Source organism: Eimeria mitis, genomic scaffold, assembly GCF_000499745.2.
Source record: "Eimeria mitis Houghton genomic scaffold, Emh_scaff2259, whole genome shotgun sequence".
NCBI lineage: Eukaryota > Apicomplexa > Conoidasida > Eucoccidiorida > Eimeriidae > Eimeria > Eimeria mitis.
The window spans coordinates 7,994-8,322 of record NW_013570587.1 but is presented as its reverse complement, the minus strand read 5'-3'; the positions used below and the strand labels follow the sequence as shown (position 1 = coordinate 8,322).

The 329-nt window shown below is 61.1% G+C and overlaps 1 protein-coding gene across 1 annotated transcript in view; it reads left to right on the top strand.

Annotated features, from left to right (window-relative positions):
• Positions 1-329, top strand: part of EMH_0051180 (RNA-binding protein, putative) — a gene marked incomplete at both ends in the record, with an annotated part of 1,676 nt that overhangs the window by 597 nt on the left and 750 nt on the right. Inside the window, one exon of the mRNA XM_013496723.1 lies at positions 3-329. Coding sequence (XP_013352177.1) covers positions 3-329 — 327 coding nt within the window. The remainder of the gene's footprint in view (positions 1-2) is intronic.

Here is a 329-nt window from a genome sequence, read left to right as displayed (position 1 = left end):
CCCGTACCCTCTACACTTTCATCTGTGGGCGCTGCACCTGAAGAAACGGTATCAGCAGCAGCAGCAGAAACCCATGAAGAGCTTGAGTGGGGGCCCAGCACAGCAAAGAGGCCGCTTCCTTGCGGTGGCAGCTCAGAGGGGGAGGACCTTCTCTTCTCTACTTCTGCTGCTGCTGCTGCTGCTCCTGCTGCTCCTGCTGCTGCTGCTGCTGCTGCTGCTGCTGCTGCTGGTGCTGCTGCTGCGGCTGCTGCAGGGGATGCAGCTGCTGCTGCAGCTGGAGAAAGTAGTGCAGCAGACGCGTCCATGCACGGAAGCAGCAGCTGCATGCA